Raw genomic sequence first — 15,468 nt, 5'->3', positions numbered from 1 at the left:
TTTATTTTATTTTACATTCATATTCCACTCCCCCATTTTTTTTTTTTTTTTTAAACAAGAAGAAAAAAACTTTTTTTTTTTTTACTTTTTTTTTTTTCTTTCACTTTATTACTCAACAAAATGTACGAACGTGATGTATTTATTGCTGGTTCAGGTAATAAAATCATGGCCCTTAAGTGTAGTTTAGTGTTGTTTTTTTAAAAAAAATAAAAAATAAAAATCAGGGGTATCTGGATTATATGCAGCTATTGTTCTTTCCAAAATTGGTGTGTCTGTTCATATTGCAACAACAACAAAAGGTAAATAAAATGTCAGAATATACAAAAAAAAAAAAAAAACAAAAACAAAAAGTAGGACTTTTAAATACATTAAAAAAAGAAAAAAAAGCAAGGCCCTGATATACATTTATTTATTTTTTTTAGATGAGGAAGGAAGTGATGAAGTGTTGGTGTTTTCACCTCGTAGCCTGCAATTACTATCTCAACTAGATTTATTAAGTGCAATGACACAACACGGTATCCGTCATTACAAATTCGAAGTATATCAGAATAAGGGTATCGGCAATCATGCGGTGACCCAACTCGAAAGTTTACGACTCTGGGAAAACGATGTTACCGAATACAACTATGCTCTTTCCTGTCCTAAATCCATCGTACTTCAAATCCTCAAGGAGTATCTGGAAAAGGTACAGGGTATCCCCATCGACCAGGATGAGGAACTTATTCATATTGAAGAACAATCAAACCCTTCATCGCTTTCCAATGCGGAATTATCGCTTTATTATCAATACCGTCCTTTACCCGTCATTCATCACGCATTACACGACAGGACTATGAAATCAATTCATCTTCGTCATAGAAAGACAAAGGAAGTAAAGGTTCATAAGGCCCTGACAATCATTGGCGCTGATGGTCAGACAAGTCTTGTAAGACAAAAATTAGGTATGATCATCATCGTACATTTCAATCCCCTCCGCTCTACCTCTCATCATTTTAAAAAAAAAAAACTCACCTATGTAGGTTTATCACTTGTCAGTTACCAGTCATCACAACAAAATACACGATGGTTTTATACATTAGTGATTGATATTATATCCACCACATATCCAGGTGTACGTCAAATAGCCACCATGAGTAAAAACAAGAATATTCTGTTTATTCTAGGTAAGCATTTATAATAAATGTGTGTGGGGAAAAAAAGGGGGGGGGGCAGAGTGAGAACTTTTTTTTATTATTATTGATACACAAAAGGTCACCAAACACATTTGTACATTACTTTTGAACATAAATCCAGTTGGTCTAAAGTATCCATTGATGATGAAATACCCCTTTCCTTGGCCCTAAGACATATCAAAACCATGATGGAACCTTACCTTGTCGAATTTGGTAAACCCAGGAGTTATAAGAAATGGAACGGTAAACGAGCTTTTCTAAAAACAAAAAAAGTGCTACACATGTACATCTGTATTTAACTTTCTTTTCTCTCTTTTTTTTTTTTTGGTCTGTGTGTGTGTGTGTGGGGTGTTATCCAGGCAATAATATAAGCTCATGTGAAAACCACACAATGGACTCGAGCTATTTTTTAATTGGTAGTGCATCGCAACGCATGACACCACCGGGTCTAGTTGATATCAATACGAATCTCGAGCAAGTACAAAACCTCTGTTGGAAACTAGCACTGGGATTACAACATTGTGCCTCACCCAAGTTACTCGAGACCTTTGAACAAGAAAGTCGATACAAGGTAACTGAAGCCTTACATTTCTCTACTGTCATTACCAATTTGATGGGTGATTACTATTTACACCAAAAGCATGATCCGCTTCATGCCCGTGATATTGTCTATGAATTAACTCGATTTAAATCTTGCATCATTGGTACCACACCACTTTTACCTAATATTCTAAACCATGCGAGCGAAGAAGACGATGATACAAGTAGTATCTTGGCTCCTTCCTTTGAATTCATGGCACCTAATACAACAGTCAGCATGGTAGATCATGGAGGATGTTTAGCTCCCAACGCTAAATTAAAACCTTACACATTGTTTCAATTACTCTTGACAACATCACAAACAAATAAACAACAACAGGTGACCCAAATAGATCCATCCAATTCCACCACCAGCACCACCACCACTAATATAAAACCCCGAAGAAGATCTAATTCTGTCACATCGAGTACAAGTATTTGGTCCTCCATTCCACTATTTCAAAAGAGTCCAAAGAAACGCAGTCCACTCACACCAACAACACCAACAACACCAACGGCAGTGGTAGCAGTGGATCGCTGGAAGAGCATCAAAGCCAACCATCTACAATTATTGGATCGTATTCAAAGCTTTAACAAGACAGGCTGTACATTTACCATTCTATTATTTTGCGGTTCAATGGAAGAAACACAAGCCAAGGTAGGAACCTTTGTGAGGCTGATGGAATCACCTGGATCCTTTATATACCGATACGAACGAGGTGGACACCTTACCACGATAGGGGAGAATAATAATAATAATAATAATAACCGAAATAGTGTGATATCATTTGATGGTGTAAGACGATCTGTAGATCAACCACGCCGAGAATCCTTTGAATCATTTCTGGACCACACACGATTTTCGACTTCTAGCATGTCATCTTCCTCTGCAGGATCATCTTTGGGTGTGATATCGAACCGCTTATTTAATGTGATTTTTATTAGTAGCTCTGGAAGAAATGATGCGGTCAAATATTTGAATAATACACCACCTGCTACAGTGCATTCGACATTTCCTTGTGGATTATCGCAGGTGTTTTTGGATCATGATGGACAATGCTATAAGGCATATCATGTGGGTAAAGAAAACCATGCGGTGGTGATTCGACCGGATGGATATATTGGAACACGTGTTTCGATAGAGAATAAGGAGGAGGAGGCGTTTGAGCGTATCAACCGTTACTTTGATTCATTTTTACGACCCCCCGTTGATATGAACACGGCTGCTGCTGTCGTTGCAGCGGATTACGAATGATAATAATAATAAAAAAAAAGGTTTTATTTTTATTTTATTTTTTTATCTATGCCTGATATAAAAGTTGATCTCGCAAAAGTTGCTGTTGTTGATATTGATCATCGGAGGTACAAGACTCTCTCCAATTTCTTATACCTTTTAAATAATTTTCATGCAAATCTGATTTATAGACATCTAATTTCTCCATGTTTTCAATCGCCATATCACGACCGATCCGTTGAATGTCCTGACCTCGCTGCGTCATCTTTTCGGCTTGTTGTAGTGCAGCATCTAATAAATCGCCCGTCGTCGTGACGAGTTTCCCCATAATTAATCGGAGAACATGGTCATACCAAAAAGAGATGAGTGGTACAGATTGAAGCAACCCTTTTTTTTATTGTTTTTTTAGCATATGAAAATTTGTTTATATTTAGATTGGGTTTTACCTTCTAATGTCCAACTATCTTCTTGACTGTATATCTTTAATAGACCACTATCAGGATCTGTTTCTTTAAAATGAAGAGTGGTGATAGCGGGAACTTGAAGGCTAATAAAGGATGGAAAAATGCATGGTGAGATATGCTGTGTCAAGTGAATCACAGCAGTATGGCTAATAATATAATAAAAGAGAGATATAAGACATCATGTGAAAATCAAGTTTTTTTTTTTTCTTCTTTTTTACCCATCAAAGACGATATTGTTAATAGTTGGTTCTGTTCGATTCATGGCTTGCCAAACTGTATACACACTTGAGAACGTAAAATTCAGTTTCAACAGATAAATACTTAAAAAAGGGGGGGTTTATGCTTACTATTGAATGTTCAGGACACCGTCTGTGCTCATAACGGGAGACGATAAACTGGCATTTTCAAAAAAATAATATTCTAGTATTCTTCTACGTTTAATTGTATTGTATGAAAATAAATCTTCCACTATATCTATTTCATATTTTCTTTTTTTATCAGTCCCCCTTTTTTTTTTTCGTGATGCTTCCACTAGAGAAATTACTCACTTTTAATGAGTGCAGAAGGTGATATTTGAGCATCACTTCCTGTATCAGACATCTTTTGCTTGTATATTTATTGAATTTATATATATATAAAAAAAAAATAAAGGAAAAAAAAAAAGGGAAAAGAGGGAGTAACGAAATAAAAAGGGCGTTGTCCCCTCCCCCCCCCCCAAATACACATCATGCAACCCTTCCATTTTAATCTCCGCTTATCCCCCAACCCCGTTCAGTTTGCACTTGTCCTGAGAGTATATGTGTGTGTGATCCATAAATGGGTCAAATTGACAAACAAACAATGACGTTTTAAATTGGGTCCAAGCACACACATACATCACACCTTATTGTTTTAATGCTTGGGACAGCGAGTTGCAGGACTACCCCCCCCCCTTCTTCACCTTTTCAAAGAGCTTTATAGGAAAAGCATGTGAACGATTGAGACAATGATCTTTTTAATCTTGGCAAATAAGTTCGTAGTTGAAGCTTCAGACCTTTTCTTCCTTCCCATACCTTTTTTATCAAATATCGCAATTCACTCATCCATATCATATAATCCTCCTATTGTAAACACGTTCTTTATATAAACTAAATCTCCAATCACTCTTTCATCTTCTTGTTCATTAGTACCTTGTGAGCTCGAGCAGGCATTTGTATTTTCTTCTTCCCAGTTTTTTTTTTGCTAGCTAGAGCTAGTGTTAAAGTAAACGAAGGATGAATACTTATTGTGCTATTTACGATAATGTTTAGTCTATAAGATCGGTCATACAGTTGTATTTTTCGGTTTGGTTTATCCAAAAGATGTTGAGCTGAACGTGATCATATTACTACCTGCTCAAAATGAGGATGTACCGAAGACCAGTTTGAATTTTGGAGTATATCGTACAGTGACACTCAGTTATCGCATAAAGAATTACTACTATGTCATCCCGAGTTATGTCAAAAAAAAGTAAGTTTCATCCTACACAGGCAGACTCGCTATGTCCAGTATATTCTTTGATTGGATGTTGTTTGATTTATGATCATGTCTTAGCTCGCAAACTGCTTTTGATCCGTCATGTCTTGTAACGCTACTTGAGTTCACTTTTCAACATTCTTTTAATGCATACACTCTTCCCTTGATTCCCCAGTTTTCTGAATGGACACAATAAAAAAGGGTGTGTCTCTACGCTAAAAGTGCATTGGTAAGCTCTCTTTTAACACAGGTGAAAGGGAATGGAGTATTTACCTTGAATAACATGATCACGTCGGACCACAAACCAGACATAATCATCACATTCTAACTCTGATACTGTTCTCTTTGCTTTCTGAGAAGGTGTAACAACCCGTCAAAATCTTCTGTTCAATTGACGCGTTCTTTTGCCTAATGAGACGCATGTCCTTTTGACTGTTGTTTAAGAGTTTTTTTTGGAGGAGGAATGTAGTGTTTGACACGAGTTTTTTCTACCTGACACCGCACTCTTGTTGTTTTTACGTGAGTGTGTTGTTTAATTGACGGAGCTCTTTCTAAAAGTAGGTCGACAGTTTGAAATGGGTTTATTAAATACTTTGGAGGTTTGAACTGGGTAGTCAATTAGACTGTTTTGTCTTCCTAGGATTCTTTCAAGTAAAAGGAATGAATGTCACTTTGTCGACTTTATTATAGACGTTGCGACGTTTTATATCAGTCATAATGCTTAAGAATCACTTGAAAATCCCGCATACAAAAAAAAAAAAAACCCACAAGAAATATTTAATTTTTTAAATTCAGTTTTATTTATGCAAAAAAAAAAAAAAAAAAAAAAAGAAAAAAAAGTTTAAAATATAAAATTAAAGGGGGCATTGGTCTAATGAGTCTACCCTTCCAGTGCTAAAACTCTGGAGAGAATCCGCCACTAATTGATCATTGGTAATCTACTCGTCTCGTGCGTATCGTCTCGTGCGTACCTGTTGCTGATCGTATCTGTTGCTGGCCAATGATCAACCAATGAAAAACCCTCTCGCTTGTTTCAAACACGCCCGGAGGCAGGAAAGAGATTAGAACCGCCGCCACCCAAAAGACCCCACCGCAGATTTGCTGGCAAGACAAAACTACGGCACTTTTGCTGGCTAGACAGAAGCTGGATAAAGAAAAAAAAATCGAGAGTTGGCAGAAAATGTGCCCTTTATATACCTTTTTTTTCCATCACACAAAATCGATTTTTTTGTTTTGTGACTGGTCTTGCTGCGCAGTGCCTTCAAAAATTTCAAAAGTCACGGACAAATAAAGCAAACATGCGCAGTAAATAAAGGGAAGAAAGGGTAAACAAAAGTGGGAAAGAACATTAAAGGCCTTATGTCGACATTGACATTTAGGAAACACTAAAAGAATAAAAAGACCACCTCCGACACTTGTACAACTCAGCAACATTATGTATAATGTCAACCATTGTTACATTTCTTGCACTAATTGAGACTTTATTTTCTAAAGGGTTTCTTTGGGAAGGATTTTTGTTCTGCTGCTGCTACTTCTGCTAATAATATTGGTCGATTATAATGTTACAATAAGCAGCTACGTTGCAGAATTCAAAACATAGTTTTATGAATTTTTACTCCCAGAAGAGCGGGACTTACAAATTATATGCTCAGGTTTAAATAAACATTCAAGGACTTGACATCCATAAGACACAGAATTGCGCCTTCCAGTTTTTTTATATGATACTGATTAAAGACACGCTTTAGTCGTGTCTTCGGTTTGACCTGTGTCAAGTCAGAGAAGAAAGAGCCAAAGAGGCACAATGACATGATATGATGTGGTCCATCTGCTTGCTAAATTTAAGGTTATTGGGTCGCTTTTTGACGTGGTGTGTAACCTGTCCTGTGGGCCCTTTTATGCACTCAGTTACGCTTTTTTATTTTGAAACACGCCCAAAGAATTTTATAACTTGATTTTTTTTTTTTTTTTACTTTTACATTTCTTGTTCATCACATTTGCTATTCATCTTACCCAATTGCCTTTTTTTTTAGCTCCATAAAAATACCTCGCGTTCATCCTAACATCGTTGTCGGTAGTCTTGTATTTGCTAAAATGAACTATTTACGTAAAGCAGCCTTGTCTCTACTAATCTTCTTGTCGTTTACCAGTGCCCCATAGGAACACACTTTGAAGGTAATATCACGAGAATGTACAAAGATGGCATTGATGACTGCAAAGTGACCTTCGATGCTCTTCTCAACGTCCATTGCTCTTCGGTTAACTTGTCTTTGTTATAGGTATACTCCTCCTCAAAAATGATGTCAGAATCAACAGCAACGACAACAACAATTACAACAAAAGCAACACAGACGAATCCCCTGAACTTTAGGACGACACCATTCATTTAGCTTCACAAATTGAAAACGAGAATGAAAGCAATGAGGAAACGATGGATCTTAACTGAGAAGAATGAAGCATCAGTATTGACCAACGTCTTTACTCACCTTGACACAAGCTATCAGTACATAAAACCTTCTCTTGGTGAGAAAATCCCATTGAGATATTTGGTCATTTTTTGCCTTACGATCACCTCCAAAGTGTAGTAATTCCCGGCTATCAATCACTATGCAAGACAATTAAATTCTTCGTGGATTGACTTGGACTGGCCTGAGTATGGTACTTGGATTATGTGTTTGATTATTATGACGGTTGTCAACTTCCAGGACAAGAGAACGTGCTGGAGAAGGAGTAGTAGTCCTTTCACGTTGATTTTATTGACTTGATGGAAAGGACTGATTCCAATGATACATCCAGATTTCATTTGTTTGTTGTCCGTAATGAGGAACTGTAATTCGTCAAAAAGCAACATATTCTGTTGGTAAATATGTGGCATACATTGATTATACATAAAAAACGACTAAATTTTCTGCTCTAGAGCAAATACAGATCCTCTAAATACCGACCTCGATCCTATCTGAACGCTTTCAACAACCGGATGACTGAATCAGTACGCCCTGGACGCTATATGTGTGTTGACGAGTCAATGGATAAGTGGCTTAAAAACAAGATGCCGAAGGTACCCAGGAAGTTTCACCCACTTGGTCAAGAGTATGAGAGAATCACGTCACTTACATTATCATGCGCGTGGACAACTGTGGTCATCATAAATCCAACACAGACCTTGACCAACAAAAGATGGATTTATTATAGTCATTGCGAGGCAATTGACTGAGACTTACTATCAGTTTGGAAGGGTCATCATCGCAGAATCTAGGTCTATTTCACCAAAAATGGATCGAAGGCTTATGGACGTTGCCTGTATTTTTTTCAAAAAAAAAAAAAGTAAATAATCTCCCATTAACAACTTACAATCAAAGGCTGTCAATTTCTGGTCAAAATCACATTGTGCAATAGTAGAGATTTTTTAATCTAGAGTGACAGGTGATTATAAAGAGTAAATAGGGGATTATCTACTATTACTGTAGTATTATTTGCAAGAATAAAAGGGTGATGTGTAACATTCTTTATAAGGATTCAGTGATCGTTTTCCTAGAAGTAACGATGCCAAAAACAGTGTGTTTTTTAATATATTTACCATGTATATTTAAAAAAATCTTCTTATTGCTAGCATTTAATGATTGAAGAGGCATTCGGTCCATCCAGCTCAGTTCAAAAAAAAAAAAAAAAAATTCATGCATGGATGCATGGATGCATTGACAGGCGCCAGTCAAAAATAAAGGGATGGATACTTTGGCTTGAGTAATGAAAGGGACAATTATTTCCCGGAAGGTTAACTTCAGCGTATCAACCGCATCCATTAAAATCGTGGTGACGGTGATCTAAATTCAATTTATAATGATAAAGCAAGAGATCATCAAACTCTTGTATGATCAATATGGGTAATTAGGTTTTACGATATCTAGGCAACTAAAGCAATTCCCAACTTCAAATCTCTTGCTTGGCTATCAGATATAGTATAGTTTTTCTTTTTTTTTTCAGTGGTAGGCAGTTTCATTTTTACATTTGGAATGAAAAGGTAGAAAATGTATTTATGTCAAAATTATTTTATTTTGAGAGCTGTGGTTTTGGTATGCTCTCTCTTTTTTTTTTTTTTTTTTTTTTTTCCAGAGAACGATTCTTATTTTTCATTACGCTTCCTCTTGAGTAACATTTGATTAGCCCCGATATGAAGCCTACTTTGACTTTTGCTTTATTGCCAGTGGTCGAGATGGGGCCAAGGATCATTCAATAGCTCTTGAGTTAGTTTGTATCTTGCTCTAATTCTCAAGTCTTTTTATAGGCTTGTTAGTTATGGAGTTGTAGGTTCTCTGAGCAGATATCAACCTTTTCTCCTTTCTTGATGCACATGATGCCTTGTATAAATAATGTTTATTACATTGCGTATATTCGACTAACTTTTCGCTAGCGCCTTTTTGTTGAGGAACAAATATAATAGTTTGGTAAAGTTCTTATTTCTATCATCTTCATGTCACATTATATAACTATATATGGAATAAATCTCTTTGTTTTAACATCTATTTCACCTATCGCAGCTGACAGTCGTATACTCAGATACTCAAAGTGAAAACAAGGGTCTGTTTATACCCTGATAAATAATTTGGGTATGGACAAGATATTGCTAGAACACTTCAAATTTTTGAACACAATACTACTTCTTTCATTGAATACTTACATAACAAAAATTAAGAAAGAGATACAACATATTACTCCCGTCCAACCATAAAGCAAAACATTTGAAGCAATAATAATTTTTTTATTTATATCAACAACCCGAAACAGTTAACTTGAGTGGGTGTGTGTTAACTTGAGTGGGTGTGTGTGTGTGTGTGTGTGTGTGGGTGGGTGTGTGTGTGTGTGTGTGTGTGTGTGTGTGTGTGTGTGTGTATGTGTATGTGTATGTGTGTGTGTGGTTTTACATATGTGGGTTACCACGAGGACTTGCCCTTTCCTTTGGCTTTCTTTACGTTTGAGCGGCCAACATCGGTCTCCTCACGCTTTCTTTTTTCCTCATTAAATTCTTTGATACGATCGCCCCAATGCTGTTCATAATTTTCATCTTTAAAGCTGTCGTCCTCAGCATTTACAGTTTCAGGCTTGTTGTCTGGATCGAAGCCACCCAAGAACAAAATATCCTGCCACTTTTCTGCAGCTTCGTAACAATGATTGGTAGCCACTTTTCCAAAGTCTGGCCTAATCGTAATCTTCTTATTCTTAATGACTTGATCAGCCTCGGGAAGGAGCAAGGCAAGCTCTTGCTTATCCTTTTCTGAAAAAGCAGCCAGCCATTCCGGGATTAATTGCTACAATTAAAAAAGGTTTGTTACGATTCGAACTTTTTCTTTTTCTTTGGATATAAATTAAACTTACCCTGAAGTTTACTTGGACCAATTGGCTGTCCTTGCTTTGCAATAATCGCTTAAGCTTATTATCTTGATTATCAGATGCCTTTTGAGTTTGGACAGGCTTGGTAGTTTCGACTTGTGCAATCTCCGTCTCTTCAACTTCATCATCCGTGTCAATGTAAATTGCATTCATCGGACCATTTTTTTCTACCTCTTTTGTCTTACCAGGAGATCGCTTGGCTCTTGTAATGACAGCCTTTGTTGGTTTTGAAGAGCATGCCGATGCTTCTTTAGTCTTCGGAGTTAATGTCTTCCCACGCTTCTTTCTTGGCGCATCTTCCTCAATTTCATCCAAATCGTAGTCCTTGTAGGAGACAGAGGTTGAAGCGGCTCTTTTCTTCCTACCACTAGCCAAAGTCTTATGGGCGGGCTGATCATCCTTATCAGGTACAAACTCATCATTAGCATCGCATCGAGAATGACCAACAGAAACGTCGTTGCCAAAAGCTTGCTTATCTGCTAGACGTTTTGACTTTTTGATCGTGGGAGTATCAGATCCAGTAGCCTTGTATACCTTCTTTTTTAATACTGATTTAGATCCCTTTGCCACGCCTTCAGGGTTGGATTTCGCCTTGGGTTTTCTACCCCTGCGGCCCTTCTCTCGTAAAGGTACTTCCACCGGTACTTCTACAGGTACTTCCACCGGTACTTCCACGGGTACTTCCACAGGTACTTCCACGGGTACTTCCACAGGTACTTCAACATGTACTTCAACAGGTACTTTAACAGGTACTTTCACAGGTACTTTTACAGGTACTTCCACAGGTACTTCCACGGGTACTTCTATGGGTACTTTGGCAATAGGTGCTACAGTGGGTTCTACAGTGGGTTCTACAGTGGGTTCTACAGTGGGCTCTACAGTGGGTGCTACAGTGGGTGCTACAGTGGGTACTACAATGGGTGCTACAGTGGGTACTACAGTGGGTGCTACAGTGGGTGCTACAGTGGGTGCTTCACCAGGTGATTGGCCAGGGTTGTACACAGGTTTTTCAGAAGAAATTCCAGTGACCTGTTTGACGGCAAGGCTTTCGGCAGTAGGATGACCGGTAATCTTTTCGGCAGCAGACTTAGCATCAATATCACCAGCAGCAGACTTAGCATCAATATCACCAGCAGCAGACTTGGCATAGATCTTATCAACACCGATCTCAACATTCTTTTTTGAAGGCGATTCGGTAGACACACCATCAGCCAGATCGAGACACGCTTCAGCAACCTGTTCAACAGGCTCAGTTAAAGTTGTATTTCCTGGGATACTAAAATCCATGTCCATAAGAAGAGATGCAGCACGGCCAGATGAAACCTTCTTTTTTCTTGATTTGGCAGGTGTAGGCAGCTCAAAAGGATTTCTGCTTGGAGTCGGAGTAGCAGCGCCAAAGACATTTAGACCCCCAGATGAAAATAAGCCGGACATCATGGAGTCAACTTCTGCATCAGTAGTATGAACAGCAGATGGACTAGGCTCAGAATGAGCGGCTTGATCTGGCTCAGAATGAGAGGCTTGATCTGGCTCAGAATGAGAGGCTTGATCTGGCTCAGAATGAGCGGCTGGATCTGGCTCAGCAGGTGGCTCATAACCACTATGTGTTACCGGTTGTGGGGATCCGCGAAGAGCTGGTTTGACATTAGCCTGGCTAAGAGCTTGAGGTCCATGCGTTTGAGAAGGTTCGGTACATGACACAGGTTCCAATACCTTTTGAACATGTTGTTCATTGTGAGAAGATGCATTCAATTCAGATTGGGAACTGAATGGGATTCCAAACTTAGGAACCAAACCGGGATTGGAGCGAGAAACCAAATTAGGTTGAAGATGAGCAAAAAGCCCAGGCTTAGGATTAATTAGGGGTGGGCGAGGAAGAAGACCAAGCGGTGTAAATCCTACTCGTGCAGGCATAAATGTGGATGAAGCCAATTGAGAAAATGATGGGAGATCAAGAGGTGGATGTTCCAGTTGATTACGTGATGAAAGATCCATTTGGCTATGTGCTGGATGTGCCAGTTGATTATGGGATGCGCGTTCCGTTCCTGTAGTTGGAGATAGAACATTACGATCCAAAGTAGGGTATACAAATTTGATATGATCATCCTCGGGAGATTGAAGCCCAGTATCGGTTCTGTGCACAGGCGAATAAAATCTTTGGCTACATGAATCTGGTTCCATATGTGTTTGATATTCATTTTGAATTGGCGATTCAGGTTCCACTTTTATTACTGGAGGAGGCGAATCTAAAGGCTGAATGCGGCTTGGTTGAGCTGATGCTGCTGGTTCAGGTCGGATGGTTGATTCAGGCTCGAGTTTGACTTGAACAACTGGATCCTGTGGTTCATTGAAAGCCTCGGATTCGCATGGAACGTGTGATTCAATTGGGGTATCAAGGACTTCATCAGTGATTTGAGTTTGGCCGGGTGCTTCTGAGTAACGGCTGCCATGTGGTGGTAAAGTGGCAGATTCTTTTTGTAAATTGTCAGAAAAACTGCTGCTCGTGGTACTGGCAATATTTAAACCCCTTCCGTGCGCAGTTGTTGTCGCAGTTGAGTCGAGATCAACAGACGCATTTAAGTCAGGTTGACACTGTGGGGTATTTACAGCTGAGTTGTGTTTGGTGTCAGCATTGGTTGTAACAACAGATCGTTGATCTGTGCTTGAATGATCGGCAATGTCATTACGACCAAAGTCTATTATATGAAATGAAGACTTAATCAACCGCGCCTGGTTTTTGCATGGGAATGTAAAAAAAGAAAAAAAAAAAAACTATACCTTTCAAGTTTCTAATAGGAGTAGACATACTTGTTTTTTATCCACAATAAAGCTGCGTGAAGAAGAAGAAGAAAAAAAAAAGGGAAGGCGTCAATAAATCACAAGTAAAAAAAATGGCTACGTCACAAACTTTTTTTTTTTTTTTGTATGGGAAAATCATGCATAATGCTTTAATTGCTTAAATAAATCATCGTCTGGATGCATAGTCCAGGTCATAAAATATATCCATCCTTCACTAAACTTATATGTATCCCTTAATAATTCATATGGATCAATAGAAAATTCATAAGTAGCATTCATTTGGACACTTGTGAACAAGATCTTTCCTTAATGAATTTGTTTACTTTTGATGATCAACATCTATTTTTTTGCGCCAATCTATAGATGTGGCTTTGATAAGATATATTTTTTGGTATAAGCATTAACGTCCTAGTGATAACTTTTACTTTTTCCTTACCAATCAATGTAGTGAACAATGCTCCCACCTCTACTCGTTTATATTGTCTGTTTATGCGCCTTTTTTCAAACCAAAGCTCTTACAAAAAAACGCGTTAAATAATGTGTTCTGAAGACATCATTGTTTTTACTGTATATTTTGTAATAAATAGTGGGATACCGTTCATGTGCATGATCGTTCTAGAAACATCCACTACTACTTTTTACTGCGAAAAAAGATCTACTGCTTGATTAGGTTAAATTAAATGTCAGCCTGTCAGAAATAAACCTTATATTACATAAATCGCTCTATATGATTTCAGGTATTTTTTTATCGCGAATATACACTGCTTTTTGTATACTCGTTTGTATACTCGAGTATCTAAGCTTATTTTAAAAGGGGATCATTTCATTAATAGTAATGGATGTATTTACTACGTTGATTGTGTGTATCTCCGCTTAATTTAAAGTTAAGTTTTTAGGGTTTTTTTTTTCTGTTAATTATACATTCTTTCACTGTTGCATATGTATTAAAGATTGAGAAAAACTGGTTTGAGAGATCAGTTATAGCTGCCACTTAGAGCCAATGAAACGATTTCGTCCAAAAATTGCATTCCCCTGAATGGGTGGGTATGCAAAGTTAATCTGTTACAGCCTTACTTCATTTTGAAATCTACTTGAAGATGAATTCGTGGCAAGATTGAGCCGCCACAGTAAGTGAAGTCAAATCTTATGCTCAATAGCTTCTCCCATCTTAAAGAATAGCGGCATGCATAATTCCTCTCATGCTGATGAGTGACCTGATTCAGGGACAGGGGAGAAGAAAATATTTATTCCAAATATAGTAATCCTAAAGAACTTTTAACTTTTTTTCTTCTCAATGCCTTTATTTTAATCATTAAAAACCAATGATAATAAAAAAAAGAAGCTTATTATTCATATGATTCAAACAAGAAATATTTTATTCTGTCAATTCAATAACAATAACTTGAGTCTCAGTAAGTACCATAAGTGTATCATCTAGCAGTAGCTGAGCGTCAATAAGATCCATATCGTTATCGGGTTCAGATCTAAGCTTTTTAATCATCGCAAACAATATCGTTCCTCATGTGATGATTAGGCTGCGTTTTTGGAAATAGAAAAGCCCATAAATTCTTTAAGTAGGACACCGATAATACCTTCAGAAGAAGACGTTGAAACTTCTACATTCTAATACTCTTCAATTAACTTCTAATAAGAGGACCTAATTTGTTTCTTCTGCAAGATGCTGAGAAAAAATGAATACAAAAGATGACAGACAGAAACAGAAAGAGGAAATACTACTTGGTAACCATTACATGATAATTTGTATAATTTATAGGAACGATCCTTATCCTGTGAAACACCAAGCGATCTGTTGGTATATATGGGCCACTTGAAGCGCTTATATGAAACACTATGAAAGATTATTATTTTTCAACTGTCCAGCTTAAATTGTGTGATTGTTAGCAGGCTCCAGCTAATACATGGTGGCAAAAATCGTATTTACACAAAGATACGCAACATCATAGGTGGATATGATCAATATACAGGCAAAAACCCACACAAAATCGAGACATTTACAATGAGGTAAACATAAAAGGTTAAAAAAAGACAATGTGGTTTTTATTATTATATAAAAAATGGAGACTCGCTAGCCAGTTTCAGTAAAGAAAACTGCCGAAGTGCAACTGCGAGGAAGTCAGTCTCCGTGTGCACTCACCCTCCATTTTTTTTTGTTTTTGATGGCTATAAAACGGGGCTCTAGTAAATCACTACCACGAGGTCGAAACACCATGTTCTCAGCGTTGCAACGTGCACTCACTACTGAGATTACACCATATACAAGCTGATTACCAACTAATCCGACGAGGGACCCATTAATTTTCTGGCTGCGTGTGACCATAGCCTA

The 15,468-nt window shown here is 37.7% G+C and overlaps 6 protein-coding genes across 6 annotated transcripts; 1 reads left to right on the top strand and 5 right to left on the bottom strand.

The window, feature by feature from the left end:
* Nucleotides 1-70: 70 nt before the first annotated feature.
* Nucleotides 71-3,038, top strand: EV154DRAFT_505089 (FAD binding domain-containing protein). The gene is made up of 6 exons (XM_051601140.1): nt 71-154; nt 225-299; nt 423-941; nt 1,020-1,163; nt 1,251-1,415; nt 1,532-3,038. The coding sequence occupies exons 1-6, from the start codon at nt 121-123 to the stop codon at nt 3,004-3,006; spliced, it is 2,412 nt and encodes an 803-aa protein (XP_051458837.1). The 5' UTR covers nt 71-120; the 3' UTR covers nt 3,007-3,038.
* On the bottom strand, nt 2,958-4,113 carry EV154DRAFT_505085 (uncharacterized protein). The gene is made up of 4 exons (XM_051601139.1): nt 3,797-4,113; nt 3,668-3,733; nt 3,432-3,595; nt 2,958-3,372 (listed from the first exon to the last, which is right to left on the bottom strand). Exons 1-4 carry the CDS (start codon nt 3,826-3,828, stop codon nt 3,053-3,055), a joined length of 582 nt encoding a protein of 193 aa, XP_051458836.1. The 5' UTR covers nt 3,829-4,113; the 3' UTR covers nt 2,958-3,052.
* A 1,995-nt stretch (nt 4,114-6,108) lies between these two features.
* Nucleotides 6,109-6,436, bottom strand: EV154DRAFT_505077 (uncharacterized protein). The gene has a single exon (XM_051601138.1). It carries the CDS (start codon nt 6,375-6,377, stop codon nt 6,153-6,155), a length of 225 nt encoding a protein of 74 aa, XP_051458835.1. The 5' UTR covers nt 6,378-6,436; the 3' UTR covers nt 6,109-6,152.
* A 596-nt stretch (nt 6,437-7,032) lies between these two features.
* Nucleotides 7,033-7,436, bottom strand: EV154DRAFT_193443 (uncharacterized protein). The gene has a single exon (XM_051594299.1). It carries the CDS (start codon nt 7,324-7,326, stop codon nt 7,084-7,086), a length of 243 nt encoding a protein of 80 aa, XP_051458834.1. The 5' UTR covers nt 7,327-7,436; the 3' UTR covers nt 7,033-7,083.
* Nucleotides 7,437-9,675: 2,239 nt separating this feature from the next.
* EV154DRAFT_505071 (uncharacterized protein) lies at nt 9,676-10,780 on the bottom strand. The gene is made up of 3 exons (XM_051601137.1): nt 10,311-10,780; nt 9,797-10,243; nt 9,676-9,734 (listed from the first exon to the last, which is right to left on the bottom strand). Exons 1-2 carry the CDS (start codon nt 10,476-10,478, stop codon nt 9,869-9,871), a joined length of 543 nt encoding a protein of 180 aa, XP_051458833.1. The 5' UTR covers nt 10,479-10,780; the 3' UTR covers nt 9,676-9,734; nt 9,797-9,868.
* Nucleotides 10,781-10,862: 82 nt separating this feature from the next.
* Nucleotides 10,863-13,174, bottom strand: EV154DRAFT_193413 (uncharacterized protein). The gene is made up of 4 exons (XM_051594298.1): nt 13,104-13,174; nt 11,467-13,021; nt 11,262-11,438; nt 10,863-11,224 (listed from the first exon to the last, which is right to left on the bottom strand). Exons 1-3 carry the CDS (start codon nt 13,129-13,131, stop codon nt 11,285-11,287), a joined length of 1,737 nt encoding a protein of 578 aa, XP_051458832.1. The 5' UTR covers nt 13,132-13,174; the 3' UTR covers nt 10,863-11,224; nt 11,262-11,284.
* Between the last annotated feature and the right edge of the window lie 2,294 nt (nt 13,175-15,468).

The sequence above is a fragment of the Mucor mucedo genome (assembly GCF_025094135.1).
Source record: "Mucor mucedo strain NRRL 3635 chromosome Unknown EV154scaffold_34, whole genome shotgun sequence".
Lineage (NCBI taxonomy): Eukaryota > Fungi > Mucoromycota > Mucoromycetes > Mucorales > Mucoraceae > Mucor > Mucor mucedo.
This window is presented reverse-complemented; position numbering and strand designations above follow the sequence as displayed.